General features: G+C 60.7%; 1 protein-coding gene across 1 annotated transcript in view; it reads left to right on the plus strand.

The window, feature by feature from the left end:
* Positions 1-19,967, plus strand: part of WDR90 (WD repeat domain 90) — a 47,860-nt gene that overhangs the window by 24,213 nt on the left and 3,680 nt on the right. Inside the window, 14 exon segments of the mRNA XM_054390900.1 lie at positions 415-548; positions 1,533-1,681; positions 2,080-2,277; positions 4,043-4,140; positions 6,251-6,353; positions 7,086-7,207; positions 7,530-7,689; positions 11,511-11,701; positions 12,552-12,720; positions 14,499-14,610; positions 15,951-16,122; positions 17,602-17,724; positions 18,402-18,582; positions 19,143-19,273. Coding sequence (XP_054246875.1) covers positions 415-548; positions 1,533-1,681; positions 2,080-2,277; positions 4,043-4,140; positions 6,251-6,353; positions 7,086-7,207; positions 7,530-7,689; positions 11,511-11,701; positions 12,552-12,720; positions 14,499-14,610; positions 15,951-16,122; positions 17,602-17,724; positions 18,402-18,582; positions 19,143-19,273 — 2,043 coding nt within the window.

A 19,967-nucleotide genomic window follows, 5' to 3' on the forward strand; every position in this document is an offset into this window, starting at 1 on the left:
AGAAGACAGCAGCAAATGCCCTCTGTGTCACCTGGCCCAGTGGCCCCAGCCCCAGCTTGCCCAGCAGCTGAGACCTGTTCCCATTCGTACTGGTGCCCAGCACTGGGCAGCGGCCCAGGGCAAGGACAGAGGTTGTGCCACCTGCCAGGGAAGGGCCACCCAGAGAAGGCAGTGGCTTGCCTGAGGCTTCAGAGGTCCTGGGAGCTAGGAGGCGGCCTTGAGGCTTTCAGCTTCCGCTTCCTCCTCCAGATCAGTATGGGGAAGGTCAGCCCAGGCCTGAGAGCTGTAGGAGGGGTGGTGGCCTCTGAGGGGCCCTGCAGGGGACAGCAGCTCTGCAGGGCAGGCAGTGGAGTTCCCAGCACCCTGCTGGGCCCGGGGTGGTGCTGGGCACCTGCAGGCCATGCCCTCTCCCAGGTGTACATCGGGCACTCACAGCCGGTGTGCCAGGTGGCCTTCACCCCCGACCAGCGGCACGTCGTCAGCGCTGGAGATGCCATCTTCCTCTGGGACTTCCTGGCTCTGCCTGCAGAGAGGTCACCCCCAGCTGGGTAAGGTGCTGGGCAGTGCTTCCCCTCAGCTCCCCTGCCCATGCCCTCTCACCTGACAGCCTTCTCTTTGCCTTTCCAGGCCCTGCTCCTCCCGTGCCACCCCGCTGCCAGGCACAGGTGAGTTTGCCTCCTGCCATGCCTCATGCTGCTTGGCTGCTCTTCCACCACTGCTTCTCATGGCAGGGGGTTGGGCTGCTTGGGGCTTTTTGGGCCTTTCCACCCAGGGTGTGCCACAGCAGGGGGCTAAGCAGCTAATTAGCCCTGAAGGACTCTAATTAACTCATGGGAGTCTGCCAAGGAGGAGGTGCTCTGAGCAGAGCTCTTCTGGCAGCTCTTTCAGCTTTGCCTTCTGGCTTTCCCTGCTTCCATCTCTTCCATCTTCCACTTTCTTCCATCTTCCACTTTCCCTCTCTCTCTGTGTCCCTTCCTTTTTTGAAGGACAGAGAAGAGACTTCTCCTGTGTAGGAGGGAGCTTGAGAAATCACCACAGAACCCCAGACTGGTTTGGGTTGGAAGGGACCTTCAGGATCACTCAGTGCCAACCCCCTGCCATGGGCAGGGACACCTCCCACCAGCCCTGGCTGCTCATAGGCCTCATCCAGCCTGGCCTGGAACACCTCCAGGCACAGGCAGCCACAGCCTCCCTGGGCAACCTGTGCCAGTGTCTCCCCACTCTTACTGCAAAGAATTTCTTTCTCCTCTCCACTCTCACTCTCCTCTCTCCCAGCTCCAAGCCATTGTCTCTCATCCTGGCACTCCCAGCCCCTGTCCCATGTCCCTCCCCAGCTCCCCTGGAGCCCCTTCAGGTACTGGAAGGTTGCTCTGAGGTCTGCCTGGAGCCTTCTCTTCTCCAGGCTGCACAGCCCCAACTCTCCCAGCCTGTCCCCACAGGGGAGCTTCTCCAGCCTCTGATCATCTTGGTGGCCTCTGGCCCCACTTGGAGGCATCAGCATTGCTCAGTTGAGGAGGATGAGAGGATCCGAGGGGTTAGGGAAGCTCCACAACCCTTTTTCCCTTCACAGAGGGGAGCCCTGAGGAGCTGCAGGATGCCTCTGAGGCCCCTCGGCAGATGGTTCCTCAGCCACTGCTGTCCTCCCCAGCTGTCAGCTCTGTCCTCCAGGCAGGATGTCCAAGTAAGAGGAACTGCTTGCAGGGGAGGGGAAAATGAATCCTGTTAGGAAAAACCTCCTTGCCAGGTTGAGCAGCACCCTTGGAGGGTGCCCACAATGCCCTTCCCACAGGCCAGGCTGAGCTCTCCTTCGCCTGATGAGGACAGAGCCAGCTGGAGGTGTTGGGGGTCAGCAGCTCTGTGTTCTCTGCTCTTCTCTGTAGACTGAGCTGCTGGCACAGCTCCTCTGAGGGCTGTGGTCAATACCTGGCTGCACATCCCAGGAGGAGATGTCTGCTTTGCTCTCCACCCTGCCAGCTGGGCTGTCACACACTCCAGGAGAGTGGCACTGCCAGAGCTTCACCCCTGAAGCAGTCCTGAAGGGCCCTGTGGCTCTGTTCTCACTCTGAATTCTCTCCCCAGGCATCTTCTCTGAGTCAGAAGCAGAGGAGGAAGAAGAGGAGGAAGCAGAGGAGGAAGCAGAGGTGCTGGGCTGCAGGGTGGTGTGGCATGGAGACAGTGATGCCTCAGTGCTGGAGTCAGTCAGGAAGGAGGAACTGCTCCTTGTGAGGCCCACAGTGAGGCAGGAGAGCCTGAGGTCTCCTGAACTATCAGCAGATGGTAAGTGAGGGCTGCTCCCATCTTGGCTCCCGTGGGGCATGGTGTGGGCAGGCCTGCATGGCAGCTGGGAGTAGCCCTGAGACTGTTCTAGGTGCTCAGGGCCAGGCCAAGGGGCACTGGGCACAAACTGGCACCCAGGAGGCTCCACCTGAGCAGGAGGAGAAAGTTGTTTGGTGTGAGGGTGCTGGAGGGCTGGAGCAGGCTGGCCAGAGAGGTTGTGGAGTGTTCTTGTGTGGAGAGCTTCCAACCCCCCCTGGGCATTGTGCTCCTGGGTATTGTGCTGTGGGTGCCCTGCTTTGGCAGGGGTGGGACTGGGTGAGCTCCAGAGATCCCTTCCAGCCATGCTGGAGTTCTGGGATCATTTCTGTAGCACAGACAGAGCTGGGTGCATGCTCTGAGCTTGAGGTGAAGGGCAGCAACTTGCTCCTCAGGAAGGCAGTGTTGAGGGATGCTCATGGGGGTCCCCAAGGCTGCTTCTCCTCCTGGCTCTCTGCTGCTGCTGCAGCTCCTCTAGGCACAGCAGAAGCCTCTCTCCAGCTTGGAGTCAACATCCTCTCCCAGCAGCCCACTGCTAATCCCAGCTGCAGTGCAGCCTCCCAGTGTCTCTCGCAATGGATGCCCAAGCTCAGAGCTGCAGCAGCTGATGCTGAGCTGCCAGGAGCAGGCAGCTGCCAGCACTCAGCCGCAGGCAGAACTTGCTGGACACCACAGAACTGTGTCCACCACTCTGGCTAGAGCCTGCCTCTGGCTGTGTGACTCACACCTGGGCAGCAGTGCCTAGGGCACAATGTGGGTGGCCTCAGGCTGTCTGCAGTGTGGTGTGGCTGGGTGGGATGATGGAGGGAGATGGCTGACCCTGCTGTGCTCCTGGGCGGCTGTACCCGCCCGGGTTCCCCTGCTGTGTGCTACTGCCCCGGGTGTGTGCCATCCCCCTCCCCCCCCCCACCCGGGTGTGTGCCATCCCCCTCCCCCCCCCCGCCCCGGGTGTGTGCCATCCCCCTCCCCCCCCCCGCCCCGGGTGTGTGCCATCCCCCTCCCCCCCCCGCCCCGGGTGTGTGCCATCCCCCTCCCCCCCCCGCCCCGGGTGTGTGCCATCCCCCTCCCCCCCCCGCCCCGGGTGTGTGCCATCCCCTTCCCCCCCCGGCCCCGGGTGTGTGCCATCCCCTTCCCCCCCCCGCCCCGGGTGTGTGCCATTCCCCTCCCCCCCCCGCCCCGGGTGTGTGCCATCCCCCTCCCCCCCCCGCCCCGGGTGTGTGCCATCCCCCTCCCCCCCCCGCCCCGGGTGTGTGCCATCCCCCTCCCCCCCCCGCCCCGGGTGTGTGCCATCCCCTTCCCCCCCCCGCCCCGGGTGTGTGCCATCCCCCTCCCCCCCCCCCCCGGGTGTGTGCCATCCCCTTCCCCCCCCCGCCCCGGGTGTGTGCCATCCCCCTCCCCCCCCTGCCCCGGGGGTGTGCCATCCCCCTCCCCCCCCCCCGCCCCAGGTGTGTGCCATCCCCTTCCCCCCCCCGCCCCGGGTGTGTGCCATCCCCCTCCTCCCCCCATCCCGGGGGTGTGCCCCACACTCACCATGTGCCCCCCCGGTGTGTGACTCCTGCTCTGATTTTTGCCTTCTGTGTGTGAGCTGAGGCCACCAGCAAGCCCCAGCCCAGCTGCTGCTCCCAAAGTGCCCCAAGCAGGAGGACCCGGAGGCAGTATCACCCCCGGAGGCAGCAGCACCCCCAGGCAGCAGCACCCCCAGGCAGCTTTGTTCTGTGTGTGTCAGGAGCCAGCACAGAGCTGCAGAGCCCCCGGCCGGGGCCCTCCCTGCGCCCAGGCTGCCGCCGGCACTTCGCTGCCCGCCCCAAGGCATCACTGCTGCCACAGGTGAGGCTGTGCTGGGGCTGTTGCCCCAGCCATGGGGTGAGGAGGTGGTTTGGGGCTGGACTGGGTAAGTTCTTCCACACTGCTTCCCAAGGAGTTCCCAAGGGTGGTGGTGCAGCGCTGGGAGCAGTGCCTGACTGCCCTGAGGCTGTGCTGCTGTCCAATCACAGCTGCCCAGGCTGAGAGCTGGGCGGAAGAAACCTCAAGAGGTCCACCAAGGGCAGGTATAGGGTCCTGCCCCTGGAGAGGAACAACCTCCTGCAGCAGGACAGGTGAGGGGAGCTCCTTGGGAGAGGACCGGAGAGTCCTGGGGGACAACAAGTTCCCATGAGCCAGCAATGTGCCCTTGGGGCCAAGAAGGCCAATGGGGTCGTGCAGGGCATGAGGAAGACTGTGGGCAGCAGGGCAAGGGAGGTTCTCCTGCCCCTCTACTCTGGCCTAGCAATCCCACAGCTGCAGTCCTGGGTCCAGTTCTGGGCTCCCAAGTTCAGGAGAGACAGAGAACTGCTGGGGAGGGTCCAGGGCAAGCTGCAAAGCTGCTGAGGGGCCTGGAGCAGCTCTGTGAGCAGCAAAAGCTGAGAGCCCTGGGGCTGAGAGCCTGCAGAAGAGCAGCCCCAGAGGGCAGCTGAGCAATGCTCAGCAAGAGCTAAAGGAGCTGTGGGTAGGGGGCAAGAGGCTGGGGCCAGACTCTGCTCAGTTGTGCCCAGGGACAGCACAAGGGGCACAAACTGAGCAGGAAGAGAAAGTTGTTTGATGTGAGGGTGCTGGAGGGCTGGAGCAGGCTGGCCAGAGAGGTTGTGGAGTGTCCTTGTGTGGAGAGCTTCCAACCCCCGCTGGGCATTGTGCTCCTAGGCAAGCTCAATGGAATCACAGCACCCCTGGCTGGCTTGGGTTGGAAAGGACCTTCAAGACCACTCAGTCCCAACCCCCTGCCATGGGCAGGGACACCTCCTACCAGCACAGGCTGCTCAAGGCCTCATCCAGCCTGGCCTTGAACACCTCCAGGCAGGAGGCAGCCACAGCCTCCGTGGGCAACCTGTGCCAGTCTCTCCCCACCCTCACTCCAAAGAATTTCTTCCTCCTCTTCACTCTCACTCTCCCCTCTCCCAGCTCCAAGCCATTGTCCCTCAGCCTGGCACTCCCAGCCCTTGTCCCATGTCCCTCCCCAGCTCTCCTGGAGCCCTTCAGGTACTGGAAGGCTGCTCTGAGGTCTCCCTGGAGCCTTCTCCTCTCCAGGCTGCACAGCCCCAACTCTCCCAGCCTGTCCCCACAGGGGAGCTTCTCCAGCCCTCTGATCATCTTCATGGCCTCCTCTGGCCCTTCTCCAGCAGCTCCAGGTCCTTCTTGTGCTGGGGGCCCCAGAGCTGGAGGCAGTGCTGCAGGTGGGGTTTGAGCAGAGCAGAGCAGAGGGGCAGAATCCCCTCCCTGTGCTGCTGCTCTCCTGCTCTGGCTGCAGCTCAGCACACAGCTGGCTCTGGGCTGCCAGGGACCACTGCTGGCTGCTGGGGACTTTGTCACCTACTGACACCTCCAAGGCCTTCTCCTCCAGGCTTCTCTCAGTCCATTCTCCACCCAGCCTGGATTTGTGCTTGGGATTGCTCCAATGCAGGCACAGGACCTTGCACTTGGCCTGGTTGAGCTTCACCTTGCTCAGCATTTTCCTCAGCTCTGCTGCTGGGAGAAGAGCTCCCTTCAGCTTGTACACCCTCTCTCTCTCCCTCCTCGCACCCTGGGTTCTCTCCTCTCTCCCTCCTCGCACCCTGGGTTCTCTCCTCTCTCCCTCCTCGCACCCTGGGTTCTCTCCCTCCCTACACCCTAGCAATACTTTTTCCACCCCTCCCTACTTCAGCAGCTGCTCTTTGCCTGGGCAGTGGCCCCAGCCTCTCCTGTGCCCCCTCTGACAGCATCTGTGGATGGTTTCCTTGGTGCAGTTTCCCTTTTGGGAGTGGAACTGAGCACTTCAGGATCCTCTGTGGATGTCACCTGGAGCTGTGGGGGTGTAGGCAGCAATCTGTGTGAGGCAGTGGGGGAGCTCCCACGGGGGGGATGAATCTCCCTGCCTGGCCCCATCCTTCTGCAGTTTGTTTTAAGCCACTCTTGCTTTTCCTTGCAGAGCTTTTTATCTCCACCAGCTGGCAGGGAGGTCCTGAAGCTGAAGGCGGTGATGGGCTACAATGGGAATGGCAGAGGGAATATGGTGTGGGACCCTGACACAGGTACAGTGGGAAGGCTCTGGAGCTGTAGGAGGTGTCTGGGAGACAGGTTGTGATCTTCCAGCTGTTAGAACCACAAAATCATTTGGGCTGGCAAAGCCCTTTCAGCTCCTCCATCCCAATCACTCTCTAACTCTGCCAAGGCTGGGGCTGAGCCATGGCCCTCAGCACCACAGCTCTGCCTCTCTGAAACACCTCCAGGGGTGGGGATTCAGCCACCCCCCTGGGCAGCCTGGACCAGGCCTTGATAACCCTTCCAGTGAAGAAGTTTCTTCTCATGTCCAACCTAAACCTCCCCTGGGGCAACTTGAGTCCTTTGCCTCTTGTCCTCCCTGGCTCCAGCCTCCTCTCAGGAGTTGGAGAGAGCAATGAGGTCTCCCTCAGCCTCCTCTTCTCCAGGCTCAACACCCCCAGCTCCCTCAGCTGCTCCTCCCCAGCCCTCTTCTCCAGACCCTTCCCCAGCTCTCTTGCCCTACTCCAGTTCCTCAATATCCTTCTGGGAAAGAGGGGCCCAGAACTGCCCCCAGGATTTGAGCTGTGGCCTCCCCAGTGCCCAGTCCAGAGTCACAATCCCTACCCTGCTCTTGCTCCAGGCCAGGCTGCTTTGGTCTGTTTGGCCACAGAGGAGCTTCCCTGAGCTGCAGTGCAGGCTGCCATTGGTGCTGTATGCAAAGCCTTGACACACAAGCAGCTCATCTCCTCCTCCTCCTCCTCTTCCTCCTCTTCCTCTGCCAGGCTTCTTTGCCTACACCTGTGGCTGCCTGATTGTGGTGGAAGACCTGCACTCAGGAGCTCAGAGCCACTGGCTGGGCCACCCAGAGGAGATCTCCACACTGGCCCTCAGCCACCATGCCCAGGTAGGAGAGGCCCTGCTGCCCTGGGCTGAAGGGACCTCAGAGCCTGGCAGCTCAGCTGGCTGCTGCCTGTTCCTTCTGCCTGCTGGGGCTGTGGAGCAGCAGTCCCAGGTCCTGCAGCCTGGCTGTCCTTGTGCTGGCCTGATGTGACCAGAGGGGCTGCTGCCTTCCTTGAGCTGCCACTCTGCTGCCTCCTGCCCTCAGCTGATGGCTCTGCTCCCTGGATTTGCCGTTTGCCAGCCACACCACTGCAATTTCAGGCCAGCTAATGAGGTGGTCTCTGATTGCCTCCCAAGGTCTGAGGGTCCATGTTTTGTTCCATTAGCTCCTGGCCTCTGCCTCGGGAAAGAGGGATGGAGACCTCCAGTGTCAGGTCTGCCTCTGGAACGTGCAGGATGGGGCTTGCACATCAAGGTTCTTCCATCACAGGTCACAAGTACAGTCCATGGCCTTCTCCAGGGATGACAGGTTCCTGGTTACCCTGGGTGAGTACAGCCACAACAGCAGCTCTGAAGGCAGGAGCACAGCTGGAGAGGACCCAGCATGGGAGGAGGATGTGTGACACCTGTGAGATACAAACCAAGCTGGAGCTTGCCAGATAAAGCAGAAGCCCTTGCAGCAAGGGGACTCTGCCCCTCTGCTGTGCCTGCTGAGACCTCCCCTGCAGTGCTGGGGCAGCTCTGGAGTCCTCAGCACAGACAGGGAGCTGTGGGAGCAGGGCCAGAGGAGGCCACAGCAGTGCTGGCAGGGTGGAAGCCCTCTGCTGGGAGGCCAGGCTGGGAGAGTTGGGGTTGTTCAGCCTGGAGAGGAGAAGGCTCCAGGGAGACCTTCTGGTGGCCTTGCAGTGCTTCAAGGGGACAGAAGGAAGCTGGGGACAGAGTTTGTCTCAGAGCCTGTTGGGACAGGCCAAGGGGGGATGGTTGGAAGTGAAAGAGGGAGATTGAGAGTGGAGAGAAGGGAGAAATGTTTGGCAGTGAGGGTGGGGAGAGCCTGGCCCAGGCTGCCCAGAGAGGTGGGAGCTGCCCCATGGCTGGCAGCAGTGCAGGGCAGGTTGGTTGGGGCTGGGAGCAGCCTGCTCTGGCTGCAGCTGTCCCTGCTGGCTGCAGGGCTTGGACTTGGATGGCCTCCTAGGGTCCCTTCCCACCCGACCCAGTCTGTGATTCTACACACAAGAGCAGGGGATCCCTGCTCCTCCTGGCAGGGTGCCCCTCCTGAGGGACTTTCTCCACTGGGAATGCTTCCAGGCTGCTCTCAGCAGTGCTCTGAGGGCAAAGCAGCCTTGGGGGGCTCAGCCACAGTCATCTCCACTGGGTTCTTCCTGCTCCCCTTCACTTCTCTCTCATTTGCCTCAGCTGTTTTGGTTCCCCTGCACCTGCAGCTTTCTTCTCTTGGCTCAGCAGTGCTGGTCAAGCCCCAGGGTCCTGTGTCCAGGGTCCAAAGGGGAAAGCCTTCTTCTGGCCTTCTTGCTGCAGCTGAGCTGGAGCTGCACTGAAGCAGCCAGGCTGCAAACTGGGAGCCTCCTGCCAGGCAGCAGTGCCAGCACAAGATGGACACTCAAGCTGTCTGTTTTCTCTGGGCAGGGGACATGGAGAAGACAAACATGCAATTAGTCAGCTCTTGTTGTGCATGAGAGAGGACCTGTGGAGCCTGCAGTGTCCCTCCCTGGGCTGCTGCGGCTGCCCCTGGCATAAACAAGTTCTGCACAGCTTGGAAGAGGAGCTTCCTCCTCCTCCTCCTGACTGGGCTGCATGGGGGAGAAAAGCTGAACACCTCCAGAGAGCTTCAGCAGCAGAGCAGTGTCCTGTGGAGCTGGCTGGGAGCATTCACAGAATGGGTTGGGTTGGAAGGGGCCTTCAAGACCATCGAGTGCCAACCCCCTGCCATGGGCAGGGACACCTCCCATCAGCACAGGCTGCTCAAGGTCTCATCCAGCCTGGCCTTCAACACCTCCAGGGAGGGCACAGCCACAGCCTCCCTGGGCAACCTGTGCCAGTGTCTCACCACCCTCACTCCAAAGAATTTCTTCCTCTTCACTCTCACTCTCCCCTCTCCCAGCTCCAAGCCATTGTCCCTCATCCTGGCACTCCCAGCCCTTCTCCAAAGTCCCTCCCCAGCTCTCCTGGAGCCCCTTCAGGTACTGGAAGGCTGCTCTGAGGTCTCCCTGGAGCCTTCTCCTCTCCAGGCTGCACAGCCCCAACTCTCCCAGCCTGTCCCCACAGGGGAGCTTCTCCAGCCTCTGATCATCTTCATGACCTCCTCTGGCCCCTCTCCAGCAGCTCCAGGTCCTTCTTGTGCTGGGGGTCCCAGAACTGGAGGCACTGCTGCAGGTACTCCATGGTATTTGCCATCATCAAGGCAAACATTGCTGCTGCCTCCAAGACCTGCTGGCTTCCATCCAGGTCACCTTCCAGCTCAGTTTGACCTCAGCCCAGCTGCCAAACTCTTTCTTCTTTCAGACCTGTTGGGAGCCCTGAGTGCCCCATGGCAGTGACGTGCTTGTGTGGGGTATTCACTGAGGTGTGCAGGAGAACTCTGCAATCACAGAAGGGATTTGGTTTGAGGAGACCTTTGAGGTCATCCAGTCCAAGCCTTACCCCAGCACTGCCAGGGCACCACTGAGCCATGGCCCTCAGCACCACAGCTACACAGCTCTGGAACCTCTCCAGGGATGGGGATTGCAGCACTGCCCTGGGCAGCCTGGGCCAGGCCTGGACACCCCTCAAGGGGAAGAAATTGTTCCTCATGGCCAACCTGAACCACCCCTGGTGCAGCTTGAGGCCATTGCCTCTTGTCCTGTCCCTTGTTCCGTGGCAGCAGAGGCCAAGCCCCAGCTGGCTCCAGCCTCCTCTCAGGGAGCTGCAGAGAGCAATGAGGTCTCCCTCAGCCTCCTCTTCTCCAGGCTCAACACCCCCAGCTCCCTCAGCTGCTCCTCCCCAGCCCTCTTCTCCAGACCCTTCCCCAGCTCTCTTGCCCTTCTCTGGACCTGCTCCAGCTCCTCAATGTCCTCCTGGGAACTGCCCCCCAGGATTTGAGCTGTGGCCTCCCCAGAGCCCAGCCCAGGGAGATGATCACTTCCCACAGCAGCTCCTGGGGATGTAGGAGGAGCAGGAACCTGCTCTGCCTGCTGCAATCTCTTCCAGGCCCACCATCAGTCAGTGCTGGCTGCAGTCCTCACCCCTTGTAGGACCAAACTGGCTGTAGCCTGCAGTGTGTAGTGCAGTGCAGTGCAGCTCTGTCTGCCCTGAGCTGCAGTGAGCACTCAGCACCTCAGGCAGCCTGTGCTGAGCACAGGAGGAGCTAGGGCTGCAGGCCCTATGCAGCAGTTGTCTGTAACCAGCAGGGCAGGAGGGTGGTACAGCTGATGTGTTTGTGCTGCTCAATACATTGAGCTGGCTGAGGGCACAGAGGGCACTGCCAGCCAGTTTGCTGATGGCACCAATCTGGGAGCAGTGGCTGACACCCCTCAGGCTGTGCTGCCCTTCAGCCTGAGCTGCCCAGGCTGGAGACCTGGGTGAGCAGAAAGGGAAAGTGGAATCCAACAAGGCCAAGGGTAGAGTCTGGCATCTGGGGAAGAACAGCCCCAGGGACCAGGACAGGCTGGGGATAACTTGTTGGAGAGCAGTGCAGAGGAGAGGGACCTGGGGGTCCTGGTGGGCAGAAGGATGCCCCTGAGTCAGCAGTGTGCCCTTGGGGCCAGGAAGGCCAAGGGCATCCTGGGGTGCATTGGAAGGGCTGTGGTGAGTAGGTCAGAGAGGTTCTCCTGCCCCTCTGCTCTGCCCTGCTGAGGACACCTCTGGAATATTGTGTCCAGTTCTGGGCCCCTCAGGTCAAGAAGGACCTCAGGGAACTGCTTGAGAGAGTCCATCCCAGAGGCACAGAGCTGCTGCAGGCAGTGGAGCATCTCCTGTGAGGCCAGGCTGAGGGAGCTGGGAGCAGAGGAGCCTGAGGGCTGCCCTCAGTGCTGGGGATAAAGATGTGCAGGGCTGGAGCCAGGCTCTGCTCAGGGATGGCCAAGGAGAGCACAAGGGTCACTGGGGGCAAGCTGGAGCAGAGGAGGTGCCACGGGAACAGGAGGGAAAACTTTGTCCCTGTGAGGGTGCTGGAGGCCTGGAGCAGGCTGCCCAGAGAGGTTGTGGAGTCTCCTGCTCTGGAGAGCTTCCAGCCCCCCCTGGATGTGTTCCTGGGTGCCCTGCCCTGGCAGGGTTGGGCTGGCTGATCTCTGGAGGTCTCTTCGATGTTCTGTGATGCTGTGAGAACATCCTGAGGCTGCAGAACTTTCTCCTCCTGTCTTTCCTGCTCCACCCAGGGGACTACAGGGACAAGAGCATTGCTGTGTGGAGCACCTGCACCCTCCAGCTCCTGGCATCTGCTGGCATCTGGCAGCCAGCCCACGAGGTGGCTTTCAGTCCCCAGTGTCCCTGGGAGCTGGCCTGTGCGGGGGAGGGAGCCCTCAGGCTTTGGCTCTTGGAGCAGCAGGGACCTGGTGTCAACCTCAAGGTAACAACCTCAGCTTTCCCTGCTTTGACAATGCCTCAGCAGCATCCCTTCCCCCTTCCCCCTTCCCCCGTCCAGGCCCCTGGTGAGTGGGGATAGAGGCTCTGCCTCTCCAGGTCTGTGGAGGTGATGATCTTAGGCAGAGGCTGTTGGCTGGCCAGAAGTGGCTTTTGGTTGTGTTTGAGGCATTGCCTATGAATTGAGGGGAGGGGGGGAGGGTTTACTGTGGTGTAGGTAAGCACCAGGTGGAGGGAGGTTCTCCTGCCCCTCTACTCTGCTCTAGCAAGGTCACAACTGGTCCTGTTCCACCCAGTTCTGAGCTCCCCAGTTCAGGAGAGACAGAGAAGTGCTGGAGAGAGTCCAAGGGAGGCTGCAGAGCTGCTGAGGGGCCTGGAGCAGCTCTGTGAGCAGCAAAGGCTGAGAGCCCTGGGGCTGAGAGCCTGCAGAAGAGCAGCCCCAGAGGGCAGCTGAGCAATGCTCAGCAAGAGCTAAAGGAGCTGTGGGTAGGGGGCAAGAGGCTGGGGCCAGACTCTGCTCAGTGGTGCCCAGGGCCAGCACAAGGGGCAAGGGGCACAAAGTGGCAGGCAGGAGGTTGGATGTGAGCAGGAGGAGAAAGTTGTTTGGTGTGAGGGTGCTGGAGGGCTGGAGCAGGCTGGCCAGAGAGGTTGTGGAGTGTCCTTGTGTGGAGAGCTTCCAACCCCCCCTGGGCATTGTGCTCCTGGGCATTGTGCTGTGGGTGCCCTGCTGGAGCAGGGCTTGGGCTGGGGGAGCTCCAGAGCTCCCTTCCCATGCCCACCCTGCTGCCACTCTGGGATGTTCTCTTTGACTTTTCTGTTGACTCTGTTTCTGGCAGGTTCTCCAGGCCCCAGCTCCAGATGCTGTGGGCCCAGTGGAGCTGACCTCTCTCTGCTATGGTGCCAGCCATCTGCTGTTCAGTGGCACCAGCTCAGGGCAGGTCTGTGTGTGGGACACTGAGACCAACTGCTGCTTCATGACCTGGGAGGCTGACCAGGGTGAGATCGGTGGGTACAGAGGTGCCAGCTGTGTGCTAGGGCTGTAGAAGGCATCTCACTGGCAAAAAGGAGCAGCCAGCTTGCAGACCTCTGCTCTGAGCTGTTCCTGTCTGTGGTGGACACAGGCTGTGTAGGTAGCAGTGGATCTGTAACCAGGGTTTCCCTGGGGGCCTGGGCTGCAGAGGAGCTCTCTGCCCTGCCTGGATGTCAGGAGCACAGCTTGGGTGCTGACATCTCTGCTGATGAGGCTTTGACATAGTCCCCCAGAACATCTCCTGTGAGGACAGACAGAGAGTTGGGGCTCTTCAGTCTGCAGAGGAGAAGGCTCTGAGGAGACCTTCCTGTGGCCTTCCAGGATCTGAAGGGGGCTACAGGAAAGCTGGGGAGGGAATTTTTAGGATGTTGGGTAGGGACAGGACTGGGGGGGATGGAGCAAAACTAGAAGTGGGGAGATTCAGATTGGTTGTTAGAAAGAAGTTGTTCCCCATGAGGGTGGTGAGAGACTGGCACAGGTTGCCCAGGGAGGTGGTGGAAGCCTCATCCCTGGAGGTTTTTGCAGCCAGGCTGGATGTGGCTGTGAGCAACCTGCTGTGGTGTGAGGTGTCCCTGCCCATGGCAGGGGGGTTGGAACTGGCTGAGCCTTGAGGTCCCTTCTAGCCCTGACAATTCTGTGATTCCATGATCCTTCTCTCCCAGTTGGAGAGCTATGGATGTGATGGGAGGGCTGCTGGGTGGCTGAGGGGTTGGTTGGATAGCAGTGGCCAATGGCTTGATGTCCAGATAACCAGAGGTGTCCTGCTGGGTCCATACTGGGACCAGTGTTGTTTAATGTCTTCATCCATGGCACAGACACTGGATCCAGGCTCCCTCAGCATACTTGCAGGTGGTACCAGGCTGGGTGGTGTGGGGGGCACATGTGATGGGATCCATCCAGAGGGACCTGGGCAAGCTGGAGGAAGGGGACCATGGGACCCTCATGAGGCTCAGTGAGGTCGGGAGCAAGATCCTGAAGCTGGGTCAGCACAGCCCCCAGTACCAATCCAGGCTGGGGGTGAAGGGCTGGAGAGCAGCCCTGGGGGGAAGGCCTTGGGGGTGCTGGGGGTGCAGAGCTGGCACTGAGCACTGCCAGCCCAGCCCCAGCCTGTCCTGGGCTCATCCCCAGCAGTGTGTAGGGCAGCAGGGGCAGGGAGGGGATTCTGCCCCTCTGCTGTGCCTGCTGAGACCTCCCCTGCAGTGCTGGGGCAGCTCTGGAGTCCTCAGCACAGACAGGGAGCTGTGGGAGCAGGGCCAGAGGAGGCCACAGCAGTGCTGGCAGGGTGGAAGCCCTCTGCTGTGAAGCCAGGCTGGGAGAGTTGGGGTTGTTCAGCCTGGAGAGGAGAAGGCTCCAGGGAGACCTTCTGGTGGCCTTGCAGTGCTTCAAGGGGACAGAAGGAAGCTGGGGACAGAGTTTTTCTCAGGGCCTGTTGGGACAGGCCAAGGGGGGATGGTTGGAAGCGAAAGAGGGAGATTGAGAGTGGAGAGAAGGGAGAAATGTTTGGCAGTGAGGGTGGGGAGAGCCTGGCCCAGGCTGCCCAGAGAGGTGGGAGCTGCCCCATGGCTGGCAGCAGTGCAGGGCAGGTTGGTTGGGGCTGGGAGCAGCCTGCTCTGGCTGCAGCTGTCCCTGCTGGCTGCAGGAGCATGAATTTGGTAACCTGGAAATGTCCTTCCAACCCCCCCAGTCCTTTGATGCCATGCAGGCTGGGGGCAGGGGATGCTAACAGGTGCTTTCCATCCCTGCTGCTCTCCAGGTGTCCTGCTGTGTGGGCACCACAGGCTGGTGAGTGGCAGCAGCACCAAACGCATTCGTCTGTGGGCAGTGGGCGCCGTGCAGGAGCTGAGGCTGAAAGGTCCTGATGCCAGGTAGGAGATAGTGGCTCCAGCATCTCTGCTCTTCCCATGCCTGTCTCATCAGGTCCTGGAGATGCTCTTCCCCTCACCTGGCAGCTCCAGGACCTGTCTGAGAGGTGGCTTTTCACTGACTGCTCTGCCTGCAGCCACCCTGCTCCTGCTGCTCCTGCTGCTCCTCATTCTTTTCCTCTTCCCCCCTGTGGCTGCTGATTCTTTCTGTCTGGATCTTTGTCCTGAGTTTGTGACATAGGGACCTGAACCCTCTGAATCATAGAATAGTTTGGGTTGGAAGAGACCTTTCAGAGCATCCAGTCCAACCAGCAACCCAACCCCACCATGGCCACCAAACCCTGGCCCCAAGGGCCATGGCCACACCCTTTTGGAACACCTCCAGGCATGGGGACTCCACCACCTCCCTGGGCAGCCTCTTCCAGTCCCTGACCACTCTTGCAGCAAAGACGTTTTTCCTCCTCTCCAACCTAACCCTCCCCTGGCACACTTTCAGGCCATTGCCTCTCCTTCTATCCCCTGAGCCTAGGGAGCAGAGCCCAAGCCCCAGCTGGCTCCAGCCTCCTCTCAGGGAGCTGCAGAGAGCAATGAGGTCTCCCTCAGCCTCCTCTTCTCCAGGCTCAACACCCCCAGCTCCCTCAGCTGCTCCTCCCCAGCCCTCTTCTCCAGACCCTTCCCCAGCTCTCTTGCCCTTCTCTGGACCTGCTCCAGCTCCTCAATGTCCTTCTTGCAGTGAGAGCCCAGACCTGACCCCAGCACTCAAGCTGTGCCCTCCCCAGTGCCCAGCCCAGAGGCACAATCCCTGCCCTGCTCCTGCTGCTACCCCATTGCTGCTCCAGGCCAGGCTGCTGCTGCCCTTCTTGCCCACCTGGGCACTCCTTGGCTCCTCTTCAGCTGCTGGCACCCAGCACCCCCAGGGCCTTCTCTGCTGGGCACTTTGCAGCCACTCTGCCCCCAGCCTGGAGCCTTCCTGGGGTTATTGTGAGCCAAGGGCAGGACCCAGCCCTTGGCCTTGTTGAACCTCATCCCATTGGCCTCAGCCTGGAATTGTGTGGAGTGTTTGGTGCCTCAGTGCTGTGCTGCTCATTTGTAGGAAGCCCTTTGCTGAAACTCCTGGGCTTGTTTTCTCCCTGTGGGCTGCTGCACCCGTGGTCCCTTTCTCCCTCACAGAAGCTGGTTGCAGTGCAGATGCCACCATGGTCACTGCTCAGTGCACAGCAACCCCTCAGTGACCTATTCAGCTCCAGCTGCGTGTCTGGGCTCACTGGAAAAAGCATCTAAAGGAGGCAGAATGGCTGCTCCAGCAGCTGAGCTCATCTTTCACACCTTCTCCTTCCCTCCAGGTGCAGCTCAGTGCTGCTGGAGCATGAGCTCAGCCTGGATGGGGCCATAGTGAGTGCAGCCTTCGACCAGGGCCTGGAGATGGGCATCGTGGGCACCACGGCAGGAACCCTCTGGTACATCAACTGGGCAGAGAGCAGCAGCATTCAGCTCATCAGTGGCCACAGGGACAAGGTCAGAGCAGCAGGCAGCAGACTGGGCAGTGCCCAGCAGCTGTGGCTGCTGTCCGTGCCCTTCCACGGTGTGTGTGGGCTGCTGGAGTCCTGCTTGGGAGCTGCAGAGCTTGGTGGTGCTGGCAGGACACCATGGAATCAGGGAATCACTGAGATTCTTGGCAGTGAGTGTGGGCAGCCACTGGGGCAGTGTGGGTGTGGGGTTGTGGATGCCCTGCACAGGCAGGGCACAGGGGCTGGGGACACCACCTCCACTCCAAGGACAGCCTGGACTGGCAGTGCTGCCCTGCCCATGCCCTGGGAGCTGCACAGGCTCCATCCTAGAGCAGAAGGGATGAGGAGCACCCACCCTGGGGCAGCATCCTCCTCGCTGGAGGTATTGAAGGCCAGGCTGGATGAGGCCTTGAGCAACCTGGGCTGGTGGCAGGGGGCTGGCACTGGAGGATCTTGAAGGTCCCTTCCAACCCAACCCATTCTAGGATTATCAAGGCCAAGCCTTAACCCAGCACTGCCAGGGCACCACTGAACCATGTCCCTCAGCACCACATCTGCACCAGAGTTGGGTTGTTGTGACCCCAGGGCAGGACCCAGCCCTTGGCCTTGTTGAACCTCATTACATTGGCCTCAGCCATGGAGCCAGCCTGGCCAGGTCCCTCTGCAGAGCCTCCTGCCCTGCAGCAGACCAACTCTGCCACCCAGTTTAGTGCCATCTGCAACCTGCCTGAGGCTGCCTCCATGCCCTTGCAGCTCTGCAGTGACTTTGTGCTACAGAACAAAGGGTTCAGACCCTTTGCAGAGGTGAAGCTCTTTTATGCACCTACACAGTGCAGGGCATTGTCCTACCTTTGGGCTTAGCTTCCCTGATTTCCATCTCCAGCCCAGCTGCCAGCCCAACATTCAGCATCCCACTCCAGCACCACAGCTTCTGTTATGCTCAGGGCTTCGTTTCTGGTGTCACCCATGAGAGGAGGAGGACAAGAGGGGCAGTGGAGATGATGTGGCCCCTGTAGAGCCCCTGTTGCCTGTCTGTTTGAACAGGACCAGGAAAATGATCAGGGGCTTGGAGCACCTCTGCTAGAGGACAGGCTGAGGGAGCTGGGGGTAGTCAGCCAGGAGAAGAGAAGGCTCCAGGGAGACCTTAAAGCAGCCTTCCAGTGCCTGAAGGGGCTACAAGAAGGATGGAGAGAGACTGCTTACAAGGGGCTGTAGTGACAGGCCCAGGGGCAACGGCTTCAAACTAGAGCAGAGCAGATTGAGATTGGATGTGAGGAACAAGTTCTGCACCAGGAGGCTGCTGGAACACTGCAGCAGGTTGCCAGGGAGGTGGTTGAGGCTCCATGCCTGGAGATATTCAAGGTGAGGCTGGACAGGGCTCTGGACAACCTGATCTAGTTGGAGATGTCCCTGCTGAGTGCAGGGGTTGGACTGGATGAGCTTTGGAGCTCCCTTCCTGCCCAGAGCACTGTGTGATGCTCTGCAGGTGACTCAGATGTGCTTCAGCCCTGAGGAGACTCTCTGTGCCACCTGCGCCGAGGACGGCAGCCTGAGGGTTTGGTCTCTGGGCAGCCTGGAGCTGGTGGTGCAGTTCCAGGTGCTCAACCAGGTAAGGCTTTGGGGTATTGGGGTTGATCTCTTTCTCTTGACAGAAGCCACAGCCTACACTTCACTGCTTGGGGTTGCATGGACTTCTGTGTCCTTGCAGAGTACTGTGCTCTATTGAGGCCACAGCTGCACTCCTGGGTCCAGTTCTGGGCTCCCCAGTTCAGGAGAGACAGAGAACTGCAGGAGAGGGTCCAGGGGAGGCTGCAAAGCTGCTGAGGGGCCTGGAGCAGCTCTGTGAGCAGCAAAGGCTGAGAGCCCTGGGGCTGAGAGCCTGCAGAAGAGCAGCCCCAGAGGGCAGCTGAGCAATGCTCAGCAAGAGCTAAAGGAGCTGTGGGTGTCCAGGGACACGCCAAGGGGCACAAACTGACACCCAGGAGGCTCCACCTGAGCAGGAGGAGAAAGTTGTTTGGTGTGAGGGTGCTGGAGGGCTGGTGCAGGCTGGCCAGAGAGGTTGTGGAGTGTCCTTGTGTGGAGAGCTTCCAACCCCCCCTGGGCATTGTGCTCCTGGGCAAGCTGCTGTGGGTGCCCTGCTGGAGCAGGGGCTTGGGCTGGGTGAGCTCCAGAGCTCCCTTCCCACCCCCAGCATGCTCTGTGAAGCTGGAGGAATCCTTGGAGTTTTTTGTAGTGCATTTGCTGCCTTCAGTGTGTCACTGTGTCTGTGCCCTGGCTCCTTTGCAGAGCTGCCAGTGCCTGGCCTGGAAGCCTCCCCCCGTGGCTGCCTGTGGAGCTGAGAGCCAGCAGGTGGTGGCAGGGTACAGCAATGGCACCCTGCGTGTGTTCAGCATCACCAGGACACAGCTGGAGCTGAAGCTGCACCCCCATGGCCCTGCAGTCACAGCTGTTGCCTACTCTACAGATGGTGAGGCTGCCCAGGGGTGCCTGGCTGCCCTCAGCTCCAGCTGCTCTCTGTGCTGCTGACTTGCCGCAGGTGGCAGGTCAGCAGCACAGAGAGCAGCTGGAGAGCCTGTGTGGGTGGGCTTGGGTGGCTCTGCCAGCTGAGCTGTGGTAGGTGGGGCATGGAGGTGTGTTGGCAGGGGGCTGGGTGCAAGAAGCATTCCCTCATGTCCTGCTCACAGGCTGCTGTGGCTCCTCTTCAGTGTGGAGTCCTTGTGGGTGTCTGAGACAGCTCAGCTTAGCCAGCCCTTGATTGACAGAGGCTGCCCAGGGAGGTGGTGGAGTCCCCATGCCTGGAGGGGTTCCAGAAAGGTGTGGCCATGGCACTTGGGGCCAGGGTTTGGTGGCCATGGTGGGGTTGGGTTGCTGGCTGGGGCTGATCTTGGGAGGCCTTTTCTAACCAACCAGTTCCATCTTCCCAGCCTTTCACAGTGTTTTGGGGCACTGCTGTTCTGGACCTTCTTCCTCAGGGGTTTTGCTTCTCCTCCAAGCTGTGTCCCATCCTTCTCTCTCCCCTGCCCACAGGAGAAATGATCTTATCAGGGGCTGAGGATGGGCTGGTGGCTGTCAGCAGCCCTCACACCGGAGTCACCATCCGTGTCCTGGCTGACCACAGAGGCTCACCCATCACTGTTCTCCAGTGCACCAGGAAGCAGGTGAGACCTCACCCTCTGCCCCAGCTCTCAGCAGGAGCAGCTCCCCCTGTGTCACCACAGAGCTGTGGGAAGCCCAGAGCCAGCCCTGTCCTGGGCTGATCCCCAGCAGTGTGGGCAGCAAGGGGCAGGGAGGGGATTCTGCCCCTCTGCTGTGCCTGCTGAGACCTCCCCTGCAGTGCTGGGGCAGCTCTGGAGGCCTCAGCACAGGAGATCATCCTTGGGTTAGGTGAAGGACGTTGCTGGTCTGCAAGCACTCCCCTAGGAAATGTGCAGAGGGCTTCCAGGGCCAGAGATCTGTGTCCTTCAGGCCAGGCCCTCTCTGCTCCTCCAGCAGCCTGCTGGGGCTTTCAGCCTAGGGCCACAGCTTCCCTGTCCTGTTACAGTCTAAATCATAGAATCAGAATTGTTTTGATTGGAAAAAGCCTCTGAGATCATTAAGTCCAACCATCAATGGGCTGAGGTCAGCTGTATGAGATTTAACAAGGCCAAGGGCTGGGTCCTGCCCTGGGGTCACAACAACCCCAGGAAGCCTCCAGGCTGGGAGCAGAGTGGTAGCAAAGTGCCCAGCAGAGAAGGCCCTGGGGGTGCTGGGTGCCAGCAGCTGAAGAGGAGCCAGGGAGTGCCCAGGTGGGCAAGAAGGGCAGCAGCAGCCTGGCCTGGAGCAGCAATGGGGTGGCAGCAGGAGCAGGGCAGG

This window comes from Indicator indicator, chromosome 22, assembly GCF_027791375.1.
Source record: "Indicator indicator isolate 239-I01 chromosome 22, UM_Iind_1.1, whole genome shotgun sequence".
NCBI classification, from domain to species: domain Eukaryota; kingdom Metazoa; phylum Chordata; class Aves; order Piciformes; family Indicatoridae; genus Indicator; species Indicator indicator.